The sequence below is a fragment of the Marmota marmota genome, unplaced genomic scaffold (genome assembly GCF_001458135.2).
Source record: "Marmota marmota marmota unplaced genomic scaffold, marMar, whole genome shotgun sequence".
In the NCBI taxonomy this organism is placed as follows: domain Eukaryota; kingdom Metazoa; phylum Chordata; class Mammalia; order Rodentia; family Sciuridae; genus Marmota; species Marmota marmota.
Window position 1 is genome coordinate 37,851,813 of NW_026000108.1, and position 22,523 is coordinate 37,874,335.

General features: G+C 38.4%; 1 protein-coding gene across 1 annotated transcript in view; it reads right to left on the reverse strand.

The window, feature by feature from the left end:
• Positions 1-4,558: 4,558 nt before the first annotated feature.
• Positions 4,559-22,523, reverse strand: part of Txk (TXK tyrosine kinase) — a 40,700-nt gene continuing 22,735 nt past the window's right edge. The window contains exons 10-15 of the mRNA XM_015481759.2: positions 18,080-18,296; positions 14,999-15,063; positions 13,076-13,194; positions 11,102-11,259; positions 6,046-8,430; positions 4,559-5,871 (exon numbers count right to left, since the gene is read on the reverse strand). Coding sequence (XP_015337245.1) covers positions 8,362-8,430; positions 11,102-11,259; positions 13,076-13,194; positions 14,999-15,063; positions 18,080-18,296 — 628 coding nt within the window. The 3' untranslated portion in view covers positions 4,559-5,871; positions 6,046-8,361. The remainder of the gene's footprint in view (positions 5,872-6,045; positions 8,431-11,101; positions 11,260-13,075; positions 13,195-14,998; positions 15,064-18,079; positions 18,297-22,523) is intronic.

Below are 22,523 nucleotides of genomic sequence, written 5' to 3' on the forward strand. Positions count from 1 at the left end.
TTCTTCAAGAAGTGGTGGAAGAGGAGGCAGCCTGCAGAAGGAGAAATGGAGCTTGAGTTTTGATCATAGGATGAATGTCTGCGCCCCTGGACCCACAGTCATAGGGCCTAACGTTACTCTTTTCAACCTTGGCACCACTGACATTTTGAGCAGGATAATTCATTGATGTTAAGGGAAATGCTGTGCATTATAAGATGTTTAGGAGCATCATTAGTCTGTGCTCATTAGATGCCAGTAATACCCCTTTCCTGATGGTGAAAACCCAGTCTAAATTGGAGTTTTGTTATGTTTGGTCTTTTGAAAGTGACATGGAACCACCCTGGCCTCCAGAAAGATATGATTGAATCACTTTCCCTCCAACTAGCCAGGGTAGTCTGGAGGAAAAGAGAGGCTGAAATGCCAGCATCCAGCATCTCTTTCTGCTGCCAAATGTGGGGGCAATAGAGACACAATTTATCACAATTAGTAAAAGACACAAGGCAGGTGAGGAGGGGAATGCCCAGGTTAGAACCCAGGACCAGTCCTGACAATGTATGAAAAGGGAGAAGCAGATGGCTCTGAGGGTGTGCAGGGCTTGGCTGGCTCTGCACATTGGGAAAGAAGCCCACAGGACTGGCCAAAGCAGATCCTCATGGGTTGCTTTTCAGCCAGCTGTAAGCAGCTGACCCGTTGTCTGTGTGTGATCCAGCAAACATCCCTCCAGATACAGAAATCCTGTTCCAAACAGGAGTCTTCATCTTTTTTATTCCAAAGATCCCTTTGGAAGTCTGATGAAGACTTTATCCTCCCTTGTGGAATAATGGTTTTCAAATACATAAAATAGAATACACAGAACCAAAAAGGAAACCATTAGAATAAAGTTATTGAAATATTTAAAAAGCAAATGTGTGTATTTATGATATGTTTTTGTGTGAGTGTTAAATGACTGTATCCAGTGACAGTCCTGAAAACTGTCATGTCTTTGAAATAGTGATGAATGTAAATTCAATCTCAAGAAAGCTGCAACAACTCCCACAGGATATGAAAGTAATATTATATCTTGACAGTGCCACAAAAACTGCTTATAGAAAGTACTAGAGCTTAGTTTTGAAGAAAATGGTTTTTTCAACTATATTTAAGATTGTAAGAACTGCTAAAGTTTAGTGATAGGTCAGTAAAAATAAAGATGTAATTTTTCCCCTTCCATGTTTAAGAATTATTCAGCCCAAAATGTGAACAGCACTGAACCAGGGGAAGAACACTTGGGTCTGGAGAAACTAGAGTCAGGAAGGAGCATATTCTCCAAGAGAGTCGAGAAATCTGTCCATCACCCAAACCCATCCTTAGGCAGCCTGAAAACTCTATCCCACCTCCACCCTTAGGGATGCTGGTGTCCAGAGATGTTTTCACAGTAACATAATTCAAGGCAGATAGAAGGGGAAAGTACAAGAACAGTACAGGCAATGGAATAGCATCTGTTATTAAAGGAAACACAATCAACTGATAGGACACCATCTTGGGTGCTCTGGTTTCTATGTGAATTTTGTCAGGAAATGAGGAAACTGTCATTCCAGGTGAAAATGGCAGGGTTGTGATGCTCAAGGTCTGTGCTCCTCACAACACCCACACGTCCCAGGATGGAAATAAATCACACTTCCTAGGATGAAATTTAGATCCAATGAGGCCGATTAACCTGGACATGGGTGGAAAGTGGGTGGAGGCTGGTACTCAGAGTTGAAAAATAGAGAGCCTGTCTTCTCTGAGACTGGCAGGAGAGATGACAGAGACTACCCCCTTGACCCATTTGAAGTCAGTCTCCACTGAGCCCTTTTCTCGACTAGGCCTCATCTGCTGCCATCTTTGACCTGGCTTAGCAAGCATCCTGCTAAGTCAGTTTAGCAGGAATTCTCCACCGTGTATATCTGATCAAATTTCTGATTTCCTTGCTAAATATCAAAATCCCTGACTTACTTTGGGTTAGAATCCTATTAAGCCAGTTTGGCAAGATTCCTTCCTCCTTGATGGGATATTTCTTTTTAGTAACTTTGTATCACTGACCCCCCTAACTAGTGCTATGACTCCCAGCTATTTTAGCTGTATTCAGTGTTGAGATTAGTTTTTCTTTCCTACCACAATAGCCTTGACCCTTATTGCAATTTCCTTGAATTAAAAAAAAATTTAACAAATGTCAAAATACTTATTCTTTAACAGTTGAAGCTAAAGCTCTGCAGTCCTGAGGATGGGAAGATGATTCCATGAATGTGTGGAAGGCTGAGCACTAAGGGAAAGGCTTTGGAGAGAGCAGTGGCTAGGCTTTTGGCAGCTGAGACCACTGTCAGCATGGGAGCTTCCTGCAAGGGAAGCAGACAGTCAGGGGCAGCTACATTCTGGAAAGGAAAACAGAACATACAACCCCAGGACAGTCTTCTCTTTGCCCACAACCATCATCTCTGTTGCTCATACAGCAAGAAACTTCAGGATTCTTGTACTTCCCTGGGGAGTCAGGCATAGTGTCTTCCCTCAAACGCATTTCTCACATTCACAGCAAGGGAGAGTGAGTCTAAGTGACCAGATTTAATTTGATTCAGAAAAGCAATGTTATACTATACTTCTTACACCAAGTATTATGGAATAACTCTATACCAGCTTTCTGTGAGTGTGTTATCTCTATTATGAGGTTGTGTTAGTTTCTTTTTTTTTTTTTTTTAATTGGTTGTTCAAAACATTATAAAGCTCTTGACATAACTCTAACCCTAACCCTAACCCTAACCCTACCCCAAGTCAGTTTCTTGTTGTGACAAAAATACTGACCAGAACACTTAGAGGAGGAAAAGTTTATTCTGGGCTCACGGTTTCAGAGGTTCAGTCCATGGTCGGCCAACTCCATAGCTCTGGGCCTGAGGTGAGGCAGAGCATCATGGCAGAAAGAGATGGCAGAAGAAAGCTGCTCAGTTCATGGCAACTAGGAAGCAAAGAGATGTGGGAGGGGGGAGGAATCAGAGACAAGATATAATCCAAGGCCACTTCCCCAATATCCTACTTTCTTCAACCAGTTTCCCTCTCCTAGTAGTCTCTTCATCTATCAATGGTATAATCCAGCCAATGGATTAACCCAATGATGAGACCAGAGGCCCTAATCATTGCCTACAACTTCCACCTCTGAACCCTGCAGAACCGGGGACCCTCCAACACGTGAAGTTTTGGAAATATTACAAATTGAAATTAGAACAGAGGTTCTCCAGTTGACATCCAATTTCCTCTCGCAAAAGGAGTACTAAAATTCTTCTTCAGGTGTGGCTCAGAAAAATGACTCTTCCTGGTCCCAGACCATGCTTTTCTCCTTCATTAGATCATTTGCTGGTTCTCTTCGGTTAGATAGCCTGTTCTAAATTTCATACCGTTTATGTCTGGATTTGTCCACTAATGCTACTGTCACCCAGGTGTGAACTCATTGATTCTCCAAGTTATCCAGGGTGATTAGAAGTTAAATATCTGTAACCCCGATGTTAACTAGTTAAACTGGCTGAAACTACCTCTACCCCATCTTCAGTGTAGCAAGTGCACAACTGATATGTATCCAACTTCTGAAAGACATAGATACATTCTAAGGCACCTTATGTGCCTGAAGTTTCTTCTGCCTCTCAGGCTTCTGCAAGTTTCATATGGTCTTGGTCCTGCATCATGTAGAACCACACATGAAATACACCCTGTACACTCCCCACACATGCAACAAAATCCATTCAAACACAGAAGTCACGATCCCAGCACACTCTACTGAATAACTAGAGGGAACAGGGAAGGAAAGATCCATCATGGACAGCCCAAGAGAACAGAACTTCCTGCTCTCTAGTCTATTACTGCCTTCAGGAATGTCATATCCAGCTATTTATCTGCTTCTGTCCTTCCCTGCCCTTCTCCAGTTTCTCCATAGGTCAAGCGGTGCATCTGACTCCAATACTAACTCCCAAACTTGTTTAGCCAAACCTATCAAATTTCTCATCAAACATTTAACAAGACCCATACATGTTACAAAGCAATTAGAGACACAAGTAGCCAATTGTGTGTGTGTGTGTTTGTGTGTGTATGTGGATCCCTCAGTTGATAAGAAGCTCACATCTGTTATATCTCCAGCTCCAAATTCTTCTATCAAATTTTCCCTTTTTTGCTCTGAATTACACCTCTAATTTTTTCTCTTTTGTATCACTCAAATGTCTTCAATCCTCCCCATTACTACATACTTTAAATTATACATGTAACCCACTGCGATGCTAACAACAAAGAGTGGGAGAAAGTGATTATATTGCAGCACAGCTCAACAAACAAAACCAAATCTGAGCCAGCTCACTCTTAACAGCCCTTACATCCTTTTCAAGGCCAATAGAGATGAGCCTAGATGTTGAGGATGTGGATCAATTGCAACTTCCCACATGGCTGCTATTGTGCCCTTGTTTATATCCACCTGGGAACACCGCCTAACACTGTTTACAAAAGCTATGTATGTGCCCTGCAATTTCATTCCTAGGCATATACCTAACAAAAATGTACACATATTTTCACCAAAAAGACATGTAGGAAAATGTTCATAGCAACACTGATTTTAATAGTTAAAAATCAGAAACAACTCAAATAACCATCAAAAGTAGAATAAATGAATGAGATAATTATACAATGTAAGACAACACAGAAATGGGAATAAGTATAACTTAACATGAATACAATATGGATAGGTCAAAGGAACATATTGAGTGAAAGATGGTAGATCCATGTTCTGGCTTCTGTTCATGGAAGGATTTCTTTATGAAAAATTAAAAATAGCCCATACCAATTCATGGTGTTGGGAGTCAGGATATTAATTACTCTTGGGTTAGTGAATTGAACAGGGAATGAGAATGGCTTCTTCAACTCTGGAAATGTGCCACTTCTTGATTGTGTCTGTACACAGATGTGTTCACTTTGTGACTGTTATGAAAGCTATTCACTTATGGTCTATGTGTGTGTTTATGTGTGTGTGAGTAAAGGGTTAATAGCAGGCCTGTACCCTTTATCTCCAAGACCTAGGTCTACCTGGGGAAACTTTTTTATTTACTATCTCTAGCACCAGTCCTTTGGAAATGAACTAAGTTAAGATAAATTTGGAATATCAGGTGCCAAGTCAGATCCCTATTATGTACATTGTGAAACCTGTAATCTGAGGCACAGCACAAAGGGCTGAGAGACCTGTGGACTGTAAGCCTATATGACTGGTAGGCAACCAAGGGAAACTGTTTCCATGAAGGTGAGCCACAGAGCACGGCCTCATCCCCAGCAATCATGCACACACTAGGCAGGTGAGGAGGGAGCTAGGCATCCGAGTCCATGGAGAGTTGGGAGACTTTCATGGAGACTGAAGGCTGTGCATATTCTGTTTCCTGACTTGTATCCTTCTCCAAAGCTAAGAAAACTAAGTGCTAGATGAAATGCTGTCATATCTTGTCAGTTTGCTTGCCCGTCTCCACATATTATCTATGAGTTGATGGGACCATGTATTGGACTTCAATAAAAAGTTTACTAAAGAAAGAAATTCCTGTGACTATTCTTGCCCCAAAATACTTTTCACTGATCATATCTTCTGCTTGGCCTCCAAATCCCTTCCATGTTTTTTCTAAACCTCCTTTCTGCCATTTGACCTTGTGCCTGAGAGGCAAGCACTCTACCAACTGAGCTATATCCCCAGCCCCTATTGTCTCTTTTTTTAGGACTGTACAACCAGTCCCTAAAACACTTGTTCATTTCTCATGCAGAGCTGTTTAAATATTGTACTGTCTCAACTACCCACAGAGACCTTGTGTCAATAGCAAACATTAAAACTAGTTGCAAAACATAGCCCATACCCAGGAGAAGTTGTGTGGTAACCTCTTTTTTTTTCTTTTTTTTTTTATTGGTTGTTCAAAACATTACAAAGCTCATGACATATCATCTTTCATACATTTGATTCAAGTGGGTTATGAACTCCCATTTTTACCCCAAATACAAGTTGCAGAATCACATCGGTTACACATCCACATTTTTACATAATAGTGTGGTAACCTCTTTAAATTTTTTTTTTATTTCTTCAGCTAAACAAGGAATGGAACATCTCTGTCACAGACATTTGTATTCACACTTTATCTGGAGTCTTATTTATTGAGAAATAGCTCTAGTTATTCTTGTTTCTAATTTAGTATCTTAAACTTTCCTGAAGTGTTAAAACAAAGGTGTAACGATTGCCTCCAACTGCCAATATGTACTCTGGGAAGTGCAGTTGCAGTCACATGACCCCTTAGAATGACTTATCTCTGGGTGTCACTCTTTGCTCTGTACTTTGTACCTCTTTAGTGATGGCAGATGCTAGCTTCTCACTGTTTCTGGGGCTTTGTTACTTTGTTCTTGTTGGTTTTCTTTTTTAAGGGAATGAGGACTTTAAAGCTTAATAAAAATAGAAAAAAAAAACACCTTATTTCATATACAGATAACACATTAGTTTTTGTATTGTGCACATTTGCTGTTAAAATAGTCACCTACCCTCTTGAGATAGACTTTGTTTTATTTGAATTAAGGTCTCAATAGTTGGAGTGTTCTGTCTTTCCTCACCATGGCCAGAGTCACAAAAGAAAGGGTGTGATAGTGTCAGAAATATCTCAGTATCTCATGCAAACATTTCTGAAACCACTACTTGATTGATCACATCTTTTTCTTGTACCTTCTTCTTATTTGATGTAATGCAAATTTATTGAGCACACTGATATTCAAAGAATTCTGAGTGGAGAAAATATGATCTAAAAGCCACCAGCAACTTAGACTCTAATGAGAATCATAAACCATGTTACTCCAGAATATCATGTAGGGTGGGACGGTATACAATTAACACACATATATTGTTAGCCTTATGGTAATTACACTTGTGCTTTCTTCTTATAGGACTTCTGCAGCACTTAGAATGATTAAAACCAATTTCCAACCATTTCTACAAACAGTGCAAAAGAAAGTAAGATTTAATCATGATTGCTTGTTATTTCATTTTGAATTCAAAGTCTTAGACATCAGAAATAATGAGTCAATGTCACATTTGGTAATCTTATTTTGTATCTCCTGCCTTGGAAAGAATAAGTCATCTTATAGAAAAGTATAGGAGGCATTTACTATGACAAAATAAGGTTTCTTAATTTGTCCAGTCTCACTTGTACACAGTGTGAAATCTCAGAACTGAAATCAGTTCTGAATTCCCCTAACAATGGTCATCACTGGAAATGGAAATATCATCAAGATCTGTTCAAAGGGGAACTTTGGTTAAGTCCTATAATAATGTTTAAAACTGGAATACAAGCAACCATGTGTAAAATAATCACATATGTACAAAAGGTTGTTAAATAACATATGGTAAGATTTACTAAAGACATTTCAGAATTCTCACTTTCATGTAGTTCCTAAAGGTATGATTTCTATAAAGATCTGTACAGTTACAAAGCACAAAATTCTGCTACAGAGGCTCCTTTACTCCATGACCTGGCAGAATCCACTTTCACCTTCTATGCATGGAACACTGAAGTACAAAAGCCACTCTTCTTTAGGAAAGAAATTTCCTTAGCCTTGGGAAGATTCAGGTTTTCCTGTACCCTCGAGGGTTCTCAGCTATCGCCATGAAGAGCAGTCACTAGGAGATTTGTTATGGAACCTGTTTTAGTCAGCTGTTTATCTGTGGTGACCAAAAGACCCAATAAAAACAATTTTAGAGGAGGAAAAGTTTATTTTAGGGTTCACGGTTTCAGAGGTCTCAGTCCATAGACAACTGGCTCCATTCCTTGGGGCTTGAGGTGAGGCCAAATATCGTGGTAGAAGAGTGTGGTAGAGTACAGATGCTCAGGACATGGCCATAGGAAACAGAGAGAGTCCCCTCACCACAGACAAAATAAATACTCCAAAGTCATGTCCCTAATGACCTACGTCCTCCAGACATATCCTACCTTCTTACAGTTATCACCCAGTTAATCGCTATCAGAGGATTAAAGCACCAATTAGATTAAGGTTCTCATAACCATTCATTTCACCTCTAATCTTTCTTGCATTATCTCACACATGAGCTTTGGGGGGACTCTAATATCTAAACCATAACAGAGTCTTTTTTCCATCTTCACATATGGATGTGAAAGATAAGACAGGAGTGTAGAAATCCCTCTCACACATGCAGAAAAACTATTGTCAGAATGTTCTCAAACTTAAAACAATTTGAAAAGCCTGTGATCTCTGCCCTATTTCCAAGAATCAGCAGCTCTAAAGGAAGATATTCCCTTTAGTGACATCCCACTCATGATTAGCTCTCGTGACAATTTCGCAAGATGATCCTCTGGGTTGGCATTCCATTTCAGGTCACCAGGTTTCTGCAATTTCTGTGAGCACTTGTAGCAACTCAGTAAATGCTGGGCGGCCTTTAGGGGTCTGGAAAAGGGAAATGAAGAAGTCAGCTCAACTAATAACACTCAGACACCAGCTGTGGATCTTGTTGGCAGAGAACAGGATCCAGCCTGATTCTCCACAAAAAAGAAGAGAAAGACATCTTGGCTGATACACTATGGCATGATTTGCATTTGAACAAGGCAAGAGTGTAAAATGTAAGAGTAAAGATTACTGCAAAAATAAAATGGCTGGAACTGACTAGCTGGGCATGGTGGTGCATGCCTACAATCCCAGACTCTGGGGTGGGATGGGGTTTAAGGCAGGAAGATCACAAGTTCAAGGTCAGTCTTAGCAACTTAGTGAGGGCCTAAGCAACTTAGTAAGACCCTCCATCTTAAAATAAAAAATTAAAAAGGTCTGGGAATGTAACCAGTACCCAAATAAACAAAAAACTATAAACACTAGTCACATGTGGTTATTTAAATTTAAATTAAGTAAAATTAAATAAAAGTTCAAGTTCACTTCTTCAGTCACACTAATCAAGTCCTCAATAGCCAGAGGCAGCTACAATATTGACAGCGCAGATACAGAACATTTCCACCATTACAGAAATATCTATCGGACATCAGCACCACCCTGGAGCCCTATTTGGATGATCTGACACATATAAGGGCAAAGAAGGATTTCACTCAGACAGCAAAAGACTTGTTTCCATGAGTGACTTTGTGGATCCTGGGGCACAGGCTGTTCTGTCTTTAGGCCCAGTCAACAAAATCCCTGGTCATGGAGCCAGGAATCAGAACATTTTTTTCTATTTCACTGATGGATGTGATTTGGCTCTGGATTTGTGAGGAAGAAGAAATGGCTCTGTTGTTTTCAGCATCCTTGAAATCTATAGGTAATGGAGTTATTCACAATATTTGCATTCTCACGCAGATCACTGTCAGCAGGGTGGGAGAAGACACCACACTTAGTGGCTCATAAACAGAGGGTTCCAACAAAAAGGACAGAGCAGATGATAAGAGCACACATTAGAGTCCTCTCTGAGACTCCAAAAATAAATTGTGGAGTCTCTTGAAGAGGCTGAAGTTCTGCAGGCAGAGCCTATAAAATGTGTTTATCAATGGTAATGTGATCTCATTTGAGTCTAGGGGTGCCTAAACACTTAGTGCAAAGTAATGGACACAGTCAACTTTTGCTAACAAATAAGCCAACATAATGAAAACACTGTTTTAATCAGTTTTCCAGTGACAGTTTGAGATTGAGGTCATTTGTTGATCTTTCTAGGAGCATCTATTTACCCCTCCCCCTTCTCTGTCTCACATCCAACAGATACGTAACATCTCACTAAGTATTCTATGCACACATACATGTATATTGTTTCATATACATTTGCTGAAGTTATGATGAATTTATCCCCTAATAAGTCCATCATAAGTTGAAAATATTATAAATCAAAAATGCATTCAATTCATCTAATCTACAGAACATCATAGATTAGTAACACTGTCCAACCTAGAGTATTGGTTGTTTACTGTGATCATATGGCTGCCTGGGAGCTGTGGCTTACCAACTCTGCCCACTGTCCTTCAAGAGAATCATACCTCATTTTTCTATCCCAGGAAAAAAATCAAAATTAAAAATATGGTTTCTATTGAGTGTATGCCAATTTGTACTATTGTAAAGGTGAACTTTTGTAAGTCAAACCATTATAACTATCATGTGTATATTCCTGAGCTCTCTATGTTGTTATTGCAAGATGTTCTTAAGACAGCTGTTTGCTCCCAACAACTTACTTAACATTTTCCTATATCTTTCAAGATTCCCTGTGGACCAATTAATCATGTGTAACATATTTTAATGCATTGGGAATTTTCATAATTCCTGAAATGGGAACGAGCACATTGCTCTTGAAATACTGGCTTTTCCAGTGTCTGTGGTTTAGGAATGGAGTGATATTTTTTTTTCTTTCAGGCAGGAGGAAACTCCTCATGGGGCTGTGATTTTTTCTAGCCTGAGACCATCAGCGGCAAAGAGAATAGAGCTCTCAAAGCCGCAGGGGAGTCTGATGAGAGCAGAGGGGTGTGTTGAGTCAGTGCCCAGAAAAGGCAGAACTGGGACAGAAACCCCTCTACTATATTTTTTAAACTTGGCATTTCAACAAAAGAAGAAACGGGGCTCCTGAGAGATGATTTCTAAGTGGTGATTGCTGGCACACACTCTGCTTTCATTTCTAGTTTGCTTTTCTCTCTCCAGCAGGAGTCTTAAGTGCCATAGAGAGACGAAACCCATTCCTTCCAACCTTGAAAAGCAAGGGAAAATCAAAGTGGAGTGAAGGAAATAAAACACCAGCCTTCTTTTTCAATGTGGAAGTTTAGCAAACCGTGGTTCTACCCTGGGGTTCACCAACCAGTTCTTAAAAGGTCATATCTCATCGTTTTGGCTTCAGTAACACCAACAGTTTCTGCAAAAACTCATCTTAGAAAGATAAGATTTGGCAGATATACTGAGCTCCTCAGCAGAGAGGCCACTGTGAAAAACACAATGCACACATGACTGTAGAGTGGGAGTTTCAAATAGAATGAGGATTTTGTCCCTCAGGGTCATCAAGAAGACAAGCAGCTTTTACTGCCATGAGTCTTGGGTAACGTTGGTGAGAACAGGTTTGCTTTCATGTGCTGGGGCTGCCAACCAGGAAAGGCAGGACACTCACCTCATGCCAGCAGCTGTACATAACTTCATATATGGACATGGGTGCCAGGTGAGGGCGATACAGCCGGAAACCGTTAGAAATGGCTTCCACAACTTGGAGATTTGACTTATTTTCAAAAGGCATTTTTCCTTCTGTGAAAACTTCCCACATTAAAACTCCTGTGAATAAAATTCACAAAAACAAGAGGTTGGTGGGAAATTGTTACCTAGAACTGCAAGAACAGTTGACTTCAAATTACTGTTTAATTTAATTTTATTTTATTATTTTTCTTCTTCAGCCTTTGAGTTATAATCATCCAAAATGAGACTCTTCTATCTAGGAATCAGGCCACGCACACCTGAGTTTTTGAAGAGTACTGTAACTCAAACACAACCCCAGAGAAGGCAAAATCTTTCCTTTTCCATTTGTCTTGATGACCTCCATATTGGAAGAAAATGCTGGCGGCAATTTCATTTCCAAGTACCGCTCATATCCCCACGCCCTGAAATCAATGAGCCTTTCTGCTACTCCATAGAAAATGACAGAATTGTGTGAACCTCTGCTGCCCGCTAAGACTAAGTTTTTCAGCAGTGGATGGCACAGGTTCCTCTTTTACTGAAATACCACACTGCTGGGCAGGGACCTAGACTGTCTAGTGGGAACTCTGTACATAAGGCAGTGTTTAATAATCACTGATCGATTGTTGATTGACTAGTGAAACTCCTTTAAGAACTCCCAATTTGAGTTCATTTAACTATAAACCTGTTTTACAAATATTTATTTGGTATCGGATAGAAACCAGGCCTATTCTAGGGCCGGATGATTCTATAAGAATGAAACTAATTCACCTCCTTAAGAAGTTCACTGTCCAGGGAGGAAGAGAGAAAAGTGGTCAGGTGATATTTAGGCGGTTCTCATTGTTCTGTAGCCACTTGAGGAAAGAGATGAAGCCTTTGTATCACTATTCAGAGGTCTCATAACTCACCTATGCTCCCCAGTGAAGCATAAAACATTACCTAAAGCACCATAAGGCAATGGAGAGGTAATGAGAGCAACAATACAAGCATAACCTTACTATGGACAATAAAATTCATACCCTTCTTAGGGCCCAAACCCAAAAGTTATCCAGGAAGTTCTGAATGAAAGAAAATAGATAGGGTTTTGCATATTTATTGCCATGTTTTGAGAATCAAGCCAAAGAACAAACTACATTAGATATGGTTCCATGGTTTCTCTTCCTCAGTGAAGAATATCACCCAGAATAAATGAACAAACAGATCCTAAAGACACCTATGTCTAAACCTACAAAATGTAAAGGTAATGAAGTAAATGAGATGGAACCACTTTTTTTTTTCTAATTCAGGTTTTAAGTTCAGGTTGTCAACTGAGCAATTGACAATTAGGCTGCTTAGTAGTTAAGGAATAAAGTTTATTAAACACACATAAATTCGGTGATGACTTAAGATCATTTTTCCTTAAAATCTTTGTAAGATAGAAAAGTTGGTTGGGTTTGTTTGCTAGATCAGTAGAGTCTTTGCTAGGGTTTTAAAACAAGTGCTCATCAAGGAAGAAAAAGTTCCAAAAAGACAGACTAATGTAAAAGGTGTTTGATGCCAGTTGCCAAAGATGGTCTGGATGTGGTTAGAGCACAACAGGAAGCACAGCTACAAAAATACCTTTTTTTTTTTTTTTGGTACCAGGGATTGAACCCAGGGGCGCTTAACCACTGAGCCACATCCCCAACCCTTTTTACATTTTATTTAGCGACAGAGTCTCACTAAGTTGTTTAGGCCCTTGCTAAGTTACTGAGGTTGACTTTGAACTCTGGATTCTCCTGCTTCAGCCTCCTGAGCCACTGGGATTATAGGCATGCGCCACTGAGCGTGGCATGAGAAGATTGTTTTTTAAAGGTCGCCTTTTATTAAGAAATAAAGATAAAAAGATTACCCATTTGAATAAAACAAGCAGCACCAAAGGAGCATTGAATGCACTTACCAAATGACCAGACGTCAGATTTACTGCTGTATTTGTTGAAATGAAAAACTTCAGGCGGGGACCACTTGATTGGGAACTTGGCTCCAGAAGAACTGATATATTCATCATCCAAAACATACCTACAGTCACCAGATTCAAAACACACTGTGTTAATTACCTCCACGATCTATTAACTTAAAATCCCTGATTTGCCAAAAGACATATTTTACCCCAGAAAGGTTCTATATACATTCTCTTCTCATTAGCAGAGTGTGAAATTGTCCTTCAGAGGGTTTTCTCCCCAAACCAAATCTCATTGTGTTTATTTTCATTGGATCTTAGAAAACCATAACAATTCCTCAGTTCAAAATAGTGGCCTACTCTATATGTTTATTTTGATTCATTCTTAACTATATAAAGAGGCATTCCAAATGTTCTAACAGCCAAAATTATTAAAAAAGAAATAAAAGACCAGCCTTCTTAGACTGAAAAAGAATGAATTCTAAATTGAATGCTATATTTTCTTTCATGTACACATTTTTGTGGGGCATAGAGAAGGGGAAGGGAGAATAAAAGCATATGAGCAGAATATACTTTGATGTGAAAAATCTCTAATATAATGGCATGATAAAAAGAACTAGGAATTGGAGAAGATAATGCTAAATGAAGTTAGCCAATTCCAAAAAAAAAAAAAAAACAAATGACGAATGTTTTCTCTGATATAAGGTGACTGACTATAGTGGGGCAGGGAGACGGAGCACGGGAGAAGTAGACAAACTCTAGATAATTGTACTTTCCTTAAAAAGATATGAAACTCTCTCTCTTTCTCTCTCTCTCTCTCTCTCTCTTTTTTTTTTTTTTTTGAGAATTGTATGCAGAAATGTCAAAGTATGGGAATCTGGAGAGAAGATACAACAACTAATGTGTGCTTGTTGCCCCTTGAATACACAATATAATTTTAAGTTGTTTATTATTATTATAAATTATAATTATAATTTTTAAATTACGTATTAATGCTGCCCCCACACTCCCACTTTTCCCCCATGTACTCCATCTCACACCACCTTTAAGATCTCCCATATTGAGTCAGAGGTCATTCTGCTTAGATAAAGAATGAATAAGAGGAAACAAAGGAGCAAACGCCATTTGGATTATTAATAAGACATTTGGGGAAATGGATCATGAATTCTCACCAACACCACCACCACCATTCATCCATTTACCTAGAAAAAGATTCCCTGGGCTAAGAGGAAGGAAGAACTGAAGGGAAAGAAAAGGAGTACCAGGCATTGGTGATATCTTCTACGCTATAAGGGTGGCCCAGGTCACATAGCAGGAAAAGATGCTCCCACTCCTATATTGGGTCAATGAGACTCAAGATCAAAACAGAACCTTTCCCAAATGATGGCCCAGGAAAGGCAAAAATTCCAGAGAATAAATGTCTGTGGATGTGCCTAGGTATGTGAGATCTATGGAATTTTCTAGTCATAGAGAATGCCAGTTCTGAAGGAATTTGCAGACAGAAATTCAGAATGAGTGAGAAGTCACCTGTGTGTGGGCTGAACAAATACATCTTTGCCTTTTTCCTTCCAAAAATCTACACTTATCAGGAAAGTATTTTTCTTAATCTTACACAGATGAATGGACTGAGAAATTCTTTTTGATTTAAGATCTACCATAGTTTTGTTAATGATGACCTGAAAGATAAGAAGAGCCCACAGTAAGTAAATGCCTATCTCACAGTTAAAACTGGCACATGTCCTGAAATCCAAAGTGGGTCAGCGGGCCACACAACCACACCAACACTTCCCCCAGATGAAAAGAGCAGAGGAGAACAACTTCAATTTCTCCATAGATAAATGTAAGATTCCTTATAATGAGTGAAAAATATAGATACAGATATAAATATAGCTGATTTAAATTATATCTAGATTTATCACTTACCTGGTCATTCCAAAGTCCGAAATCTTTACTATACATGTAGAACTGACCAAACAATTCCTTGCTGCCTATAAAAAGAAAAAAATAATCCAATTTGACTATAAGATTTTCCTTCAAGAGTTTCTGAGCTGGGGGTGTTGCACAGGATGCTGGGTCATTCCCAGCACTGAAAAAAGCATCTGTTCTCCTTTTCCTTAGTTTTCACACACCCCTTGGTGTGGCCAGCCATGCTATTGTTATGATGATACCTATCAACGTTACATATGATTTAATAGCCTGCCCTTATAGGATGAATTTTAGTGATTCTTTAATGTAGTAACAAATTGAAATGTCCAACACTTTTTAAAATGTTTAATCTTTCTCATGAAATATACTTCATAAATATGAGGATTAATTTAATCTAACAATGATAAACAATGAGTCTTTGCCTAAACGTAGTATGTTTGTTACTTATCAAGTAAAAGAAGAAACCCAATATCCATGATAGATAAGAAAAGTCATTTCATATCTTTAGGATCTCTACTAGGTGGTAAAAATTAAGAAATTATAGTTTAAAAACTGAAATTTCACTGAAGATAACTATTTTGTAGTGATAATTTCATATAAAATTACTGCAGTGAACTAAATATGGTACAATATAAAATCAAAATAGTTGATGCCCAAACGATCCATCTTTACCAACTTAATCAAGAAAATCATTAATTTGGTTGTTTAGCATCATAAAGTTGAACTGCTTGATAGAATTTTTTTCTTTTCAGCCAATTTGTGGTTCAATGGGTCCAGCAACAAAAGCAAAAAAACTTAGCCAGGTGCAGTGGTGCACACCTGTAATCCCAGTGACTCCAGAGGCTGAGGCAAGAGGAGCACAAGTTGGAGGGCAACCTGTGTAGGGATTCTGATCATGGAAATGTACAGGGAAGCATTGCCCCGGTAAGAAAACTCCCAGGGGGTTGGGGGTGCGGGCAGTAATAGGCACCCTTAGAATGCCCTGTAATCTCTCTTAGGATCTAATAATATAGCTAATAAATGTGCAATGTCTAGCTGGTATGGCAATGCTCTGAGATGCCTCTGTGTTAGAGCTTCATCAAGCCTCGCCCTTGATTGCAGGCACATAGCTCCTGGGAATAGAAGAACTTGTTTGTTATATAACTACAATGTTTCATCAAGCTCCTGTGCTTCTGGAGCTGCCTGTCTAACAGTAACTTCAGACAATGGACTTTCTTGAAAACTACACAAAGCTCCTAACATTGCATATTGTAACTGCGAAATATACCTGCAGAATAAGCAACCTTACTGATACTCTAAATAATAATGTGGTTATGGTACTAATGACCTAATGTAACCTAGTGGTATAAATAAATGTGGCCACTTAAACAAAGAGCCCTGCCTCTGCACCTTGTCTCTCTGTCTCCTCTTTATTATTATTCCTTACAAGCCTGGGCAACCTAGAGAAACCCTGTCTCAAAATTAAAAAAATAAAATAAAATAACAAGGGCTGGCACCTGTGGGCACAACCTGTAGTATGAAAAAAAAAAAAAGAAAAGAAAAAGGCAAGAAAGTTGAAATGGTAAACTGGAAGGAGCCAGCAAGGATAACGCCGGCAGGTACCAACAGTGATCTCAAAGCCAAACCACAAGAACGTCCTTGACAGAACAGACTCGTTATTAGCTGATAAGTTTTATGGAGCATGTAGGTAGATAAAATAGAGTGTAAAGAAAACAATCAAGGGAGATACCAGGCATAGAAGAACCTGTGGGAAACTACCTGGAGCAAACAGAACAATGAGGATGGTCGCACAACTGAGTTTTGAATTATAACCCAGGAAAGACAAACCTATAGAGACCAGAAAAGTGAGCTAGGTGCAACAGATACCACATCCATCCATTCAAAAATTTGCTCAATAGCTCCTATGTGCTGGATACTGGGAGATGTGCCATGAGGGATGAAGAACAGGGATCTGTCCCTGTAATAGCCCCAATTACATTGCAGAACTCTCAGATGAGCCAGGCACTGTTTGACGAGCTTGCACATAGTCATTCATGGACTCCTCCCACCAAACCCATACAAGGGAGTTACTATAGTTAATACTGTTATACTGGTTAACAGGCTGGCACAGGGTCATACAGCTAGTAAACAATGTAAAAAATTAACCATTATATGAAGCAGTAAAAAATAAACGTCATGAGAGTTCTGAGTCATGGGTGGGATAAGCTTACTTCCCAAGGTGTACCAGAGCCAAGGTAACTAGGCCTCCTTTCTCTCCCCTATATAACGCAGACAAGTGACAGAAACAGAAATATGGTCACTCTTGGTCAGATGTGATGGAAGAACAGGATTAGTTCTAGGTGACAGTGTCAGAGGTTTCTTATAGAACCTTCAAATACTCATTTAAGTTAATTTTTATATTCAGAAATGAGACATGGAAGGATTTAGAAGGAATAGAATGAATATCTTGAGTAAATGTGGAATGAACAGAACACGTTATTGCAGGGGAGGTAGCGAAAAAGGGAAGCAGTGCTGTTAACATTTGGTTTGGGACAAGATAGTAATTTTTTAAAAAATCGGAATGCTCTAAGCATTTCTAGTCTCCTTCCCTCAGTAATGCCAATAACTAGCTGTCTTGCAGTACTGTCAGAACCAAAACAGCTGCACACTGTGGCAACTGCACCCCGGGGAGAGAACCACTGGAATTTGCTCTTCGCTGTTGTCTCAAGTACCTAGAAGAGTGCTTGGCATAGACTAGGCACTTGGCACATGTTTGATTACATGTTCAAAGGAAGTAAGGTGGAAGGAAAGTAAACAGAAGGGAGAAAGCAAGAGGATAAACCAAAGTAAATCCATTGTGATTAACTGATGGACTAGGTGGTTAATTAATTCAAGGCACATTTAGAATAAAATACTAGGTTACAACATCCCTGGGTAATAAAAAAAGTAAAACTACATTTCACAACAAATTACATAAAGAGGAAAGGTTTTAAAATGAAGTCAGAGGATATATTCTTCAAAGTATTGGAAGTAATGACCGTCTCCTTCCAAACACAGGTACAGTGCGTGAAACAAGAAGGGAATTTGCACCATACTCACTAAATCTCTGTGGATATAGCAGTTCCTCTCCAGGTATTCCATTCCTTCACACACATCCTGGCACACACTCAGGAGCATCTCCTTCCTAAGCTTTCCTTTTCTGTCCCTGAGGTAGTTAAGCAGACAGCCATTTTCCATAAACTCTGTCACAATATAAAGGGGCTTCTGCTGTATACATACCCCATAAAGCTGAACCAGCCTTGAATGGGATAGTTTCCTGTTGAAGAAGAACAGAGCAGTGAGCAGAATCGGTTTTGCAAATCAAAGTGTTTGTTTTACACAAGTGGTAATGTTTGCCATCCATATGTCATTTTCATTGTCAAGATAAACATCAGCCCAACCACAGAGAGAGTATTTTTCTTTCCACTTTACACACTGAGAAAGTAGGGTCAGTGCTTCCAAAGTCATTGTTGCCGTATGTTATATTCTACTTGTTAGCATTCTAGTTTTACCCTTTCCAACTTGTAAGCCTTATGCTTCCTCATTACTGCTTCTCCAGGCCCAGGCCTCAGAGATCTGCTCCTTGACTCCCAACCTTTCTAATTTTCTCCACTCAGACAAAAACTCCTGGATGGACAGATGAGAGGAGTGACCAAAACCATCAAGCTGGGCACAGTGGCGTATGCCTGGAATTCCAGCAGCTCGGGAGGCTGAAGCAGGAGGAATTTGAGTTCAAAGCCAGCCTCAGCAATCCTGAGGCACTAAGCAACTCAATAAGACCCTGTCTCTAAATAAAATACAAAATAGGGCTGGGGAGGTGGCTCAGTGGTTGAGTGCCCCTGGGTTCAATCCCTGATACCAATACATACATACATACATACATACATTCTAAAGAGTAAAGGCATTTTCAATGGCTTTAGAAATTTTTAAATAGAGACTAAGAAAACATTTTCCAACATGAAATCTTGCTTTGTATTTAGTAATTACATACACACATACACACAGGGACCTTGAATGTTGTCTGTTAAAACATACCCAGAAATTCCTAGTCATCTAGACTTCAAAAGTTTATTGTTTCTTCTGTGGAATATAAAATGCAATCTCTAAAGGCCTTTTATGCTAACTGATCACCATGGAAAACAACTTTGAATCAATGTTTGTAATTTTACAAGATGTATAATAAGCAATTCTCTGTTAGTCAAAAGTATTTTGAAAATTACCTCTTCTCCTTCAGAACAGTAAAATAAACTCAGTGACTCTGGAAGAATGTTTACCTTAAAACAAAGTACATGATGTGATTACAGACACATTACCATAAAATCAATTTGTGAAAACACTCCAGTTAATGGAGAAAAGGCACTCAGAGACCCTAAACATTATTTTAATCTTGGAGATATATATATATATATATAATATATATATATATACACACACACACACACACACACACGCACACACATACATACATATACATATCTACATATCTTGTCAGATTTACCTTTCAAGTTCTCAAAGTATACTTTCAGTTAAGGAATGCAGTTTATGTGTGCCAAGCAATGGCAGAAAAGCAAGTCTTGAAATGGAATATTAATTTGCCATAAGAAAGCCACCAACCTAATATCCACAAGGAAACATTTGAGAATTGAAACATTACACTGCATTGGCTTTCAAGACCAATGGCAAAAACCTATCAGAAATAAGGCAAAAACAAATAAAACAAACTCTCATGTATATTCAGTCTAACAAATAAAACAAATATTTCTCATTGGCACAGGAAAAGTACATTCTTATTTTCTTTAAATTTAGTACTTCTTAATAACTTAGAGAAATATATGAGTCATTGTAGAGCAAATGTCTTTAATTTATCAAATATTAATAAATACCATTTATTAATATATTTGCTTATTAAATATTATTTATTCTATATTTATTTAAATTTTTCAAACCCATTGTAGATTTCTCCATTGTCCTTTTCTATTTATTCCCTTTCCTGTTGAATCAAGTTTCATGGTTTTAAATATCATCTCTGGTGATCACTCTCAAATTAATTCCCTCCACCTTGACCTTCCTCCTGAACTCCAGACTCATGTATTCACCTGACCACTTGGTCACCATTGGCTGTCTGATAGGGCTCTCAAATTTAACATTTCCAAAGCAAAATTCTTAATTTTTTCCCGAACCTATGTATGTCAGTAAGTGAAACCCTCTACCTAGCAGTGTACACCAATACTTTGGAATCACTTTTGTTCTCCTGGTTTCCTCCCATTATCTTCCACATTTGGCATAACAGGTCTTGATCACTTTTTCTCAAACATGTATCTTGAAACAACTCTCTTCTTTCATCTTCACCTTCATTCCACTCACCATCATCTTCCACCTTGACCCCTGCAATAGCCTTCAACCTACTCTCCCACCCCTGATTCCTATCAATCATTCTCCACAAAACAACCAGTGTGACCTACATAGAATATAAACCAGATGAAATGCTTCCAATCTTCCTTGACCATCCAATCCAACTGAGCTCCCCAACCTGCCCCTAATATCTTTGTCATATCATCTCGTTGGGAGTCTTTATCCTTACTTCTCTTCAAAGCTATACTGCTCCTTTGTTTGTTGGTCTGCTATCTGTTTTCCTCCCCATTTCCCACTAGTGCATGGGCATAAATGAACTCTTCAAGAGTAGGAAATTGACCTGTGCTACTTATCAACCTATTTCTAGAACTTAGTACTTACAAAATCAGCAACAGACATTTATTGAGTGAATGGATGCAAGAAAACTGAATGATGGCCCTGATGCTATATATTTTTTTTAACAAAGCTGTAAGGGATACAATGAAATCTTTGTGAAATAAAATATTTCTAATTCAAAAGATTGCTGTGGATATCATAGCAAGAGTTTGCAATGTGATCTGCATTTATGCATGGTTTAGCACAAACTCAGGCAATTAGAGCCAGGCTCTGTCTTTCCCAGAAGGCTGCCCTTGGGGTATTCTGTCCTCTTTCTTTCTAAATCCTTACACCAATAGAAGAGCTCCTCAGAACTTACACTTCTGAAAAGTAGATTTTCTTTTATTTTTCCTTTTCCTCTCATTCCTGAATCCTCCTTCTTTTCCTAATCTGCTATACTTCTAAAACTTTCTCTTCATTCACCTTGAAGTTTTTATTTTTTTAGGCAGAAAAGAAGACTCAATACAATTTTATAAAAGATTGGATGGAAAGAATAAAAGCTATAAAGAAATATGTTAGGAGAGATATTAGATGAATCCTCTCCCTTTCTTAGTTTTCCAAATGTCCTGATTTTAAGTGATATTTAAAATGTGTTTCTTATAATAGTATTATGTAAAAGCATTTAATTTTAATAATATCAATTATTTAATGTAAGTAATAGGGTCAAAGAACCCAATTAAAAACTTTATTATTAATTAATTACCCCTGGAGAAAATACTTCAGTAGGGAGAGAGAATAACAAATGGTATTTTCAATTCTTGATTCAATTCTGTTTAGCATTAATATAAAATGTTAAAGCCTGTTTTTCCAAAACTAAAATATTCTACTGTGAAGACATGACACAGACATAATGAATCAAGAGATTCACATCAAAGCTCTTAGAAAATTAGATGTACTTACACATATTTTTCTTTGTTTTAAATGTTACTAGATCACGTATCTCCAAATAGTGCAAGGCTATTGATATGCTACATCTAAAGATACAAACCCACAAGTGAAAAACTAAAACAAAGGACCCACTAAAGGCAAAGCAGGGGTTTAATAACTTAAAGGGAATAAAGTACTCCTGATCCAAAAAACATGGGCAGAGCTGTGGATATGCAGCAGACAGAACTCGATGCATGTCAACTATTTAAAGATGAATGTATTTGCAATAGGATGCTAGAATGGAGCTTTTCCTGCCTACTTAAATTAAAAAAAAAAAAAAACACATTCAAATCCAAGAACACATTATGTCCTGCTGGGAGCCATTAGCTGGTAGGATTTCCCCTTCTTCTACTGTTTTCTCTTTGTTTTCCACTACACAAAGTCTAATCTGGGACAGAAAAGATCCATTCTTTATAGGACATATTAGGGCACATATAGGATTGCCTGGAGCCCTTAGTTTAGGCAATGATTTAGCAGATAAAACTACACATGACATACATATTTTCTCTACATTTGAAGAAGCTACAAATTTTCATAAAAGGTTTCATGTTAATGCTAATACTTTACAAAAGTGTTTTAAAATAACTAAGGAACAAGCCAGACATATAATAAAACAATGTCAAAATTGTGTGACATTTTTACCACAAGTTAATCTTGGAGTCAATCCTAGAGGACTGATACCTAACCATATTTGGCAGATGGACGTCACACACTTGTCAGAATTTGGAAAATCAAAATATTTACACGTTACAGTTGATACTTCTTCTGGATTTTTGATGGGCTCCCTTCATGCCGGAGAAAAAACTAAAGATGTTATAGCTCATTGCTTACAAAATTTTGCCACTGTGGG